General features: G+C 72.0%; 1 protein-coding gene across 1 annotated transcript in view; it reads left to right on the top strand.

Moving 5' to 3' along the window:
• The first annotated feature begins 732 nt into the window (after window positions 1-732).
• CTSH (cathepsin H) overlaps window positions 733-1,075 on the top strand; it is a 13,490-nt gene continuing 13,147 nt past the window's right edge. The window contains exon 1 of the mRNA XM_032836823.1: window positions 733-861. Within this exon, the coding sequence (XP_032692714.1) occupies window positions 771-861 (91 nt within the window). The 5' untranslated portion in view covers window positions 733-770. The remainder of the gene's footprint in view (window positions 862-1,075) is intronic.

The raw sequence follows: 1,075 nt of genomic DNA on the forward strand, positions 1-1,075 counted from the left end.
GGCCCTGGGTGTTCGGCTGCAGGTGGTCTGAACGCCCCACCCCGCCCACCCCCCACCCAGCAACCACAGGGCTGGCGCCCTTAGCCTGAAGTGTTGGTTCCTCCTTCTCTGTTTCTGTCACACGCAAACCCGTACATGGTCTTCCTCCTTTCTGCAGATTTGCCCGACAGCCCCGAAGCCGATCATAGGACTTTCTCATCAGAAAGACTAAGATGCCTGTTGCGGGGGTGGCTCAGGGGGCGCCTCACCAAAAAACCGGCCGTCTCCTTCCTCTACCTGTAAGTTCATTCCAAGGCGCAAGGGACAAGGGACAAGAGGAACGTGCTTAAGGAGGACCAGAGATGGGGGCTCGGGTGTGGGGGCGGGGGCGGGGACAGGCAGGGAGAGGGGGCTCTGAGGGTTGGAGCGGGAAGGGAGAGGGCGACACCGGGGACGGGGCCAAGGCGGGCAGGGAGACGGGGCTCCGGGGGTCGGGGTCGCGGCGTGCAGGGAGAGGGCGAGGTCAGGCCGTGACCGCCCCCGCAGCACCCGGGCCAGCCCCACGGCGCGCTTTCCTGGCACCCGCAGCAGGAGCCGGCGGCGGAGCGCAGGTGGGGCCCGGCGCGCAGGTGTGTCCGGGAGCCCAGCCCCGCCCCCGGAGCCCCGCCCCTGGAGTTCCGTCCCCGCCCCCGCAGCCGCGGAGCCCCGCCCCCGGAGCCCAGCCCCGCCCCCGCAGCCTCCTCGGCCTGGCTCCCCGCGCTCGCTGCCAGTCCGCGGGCGGAGGCGCCAGGATGTGGGTCATGTTGCCGCTGCTGTGCGCGGCCGCGGGGCTCCTGGGACCCCCGGCCTGCGGCGCCACCGACGTCTACGCGAGCTCCTTAGGTACGGGGAGGGGGCGCCGCAGGAAAAGGGCCTAGCCGGGCGGCTCGGTCCTTGGAGGACTGCGGGGTGGGGGTCACTCGGCTGCGCGCAGCGGGGCAGGGCCTTCCCGCGGCCCCAGGACAGGGGCCTCCGCGCGTGGGGACCCGGGAGGGTGAGCCGCCTTACAGGAGGGGTCGGGAGGAGGGGGAGGTGTCCGTCGGCGTCTTGCATGACC

Source organism: Lontra canadensis, unplaced genomic scaffold, assembly GCF_010015895.1.
Source record: "Lontra canadensis isolate GAN:19392208 unplaced genomic scaffold, GSC_riverotter_1.0 scaffold94, whole genome shotgun sequence".
NCBI lineage: Eukaryota > Metazoa > Chordata > Mammalia > Carnivora > Mustelidae > Lontra > Lontra canadensis.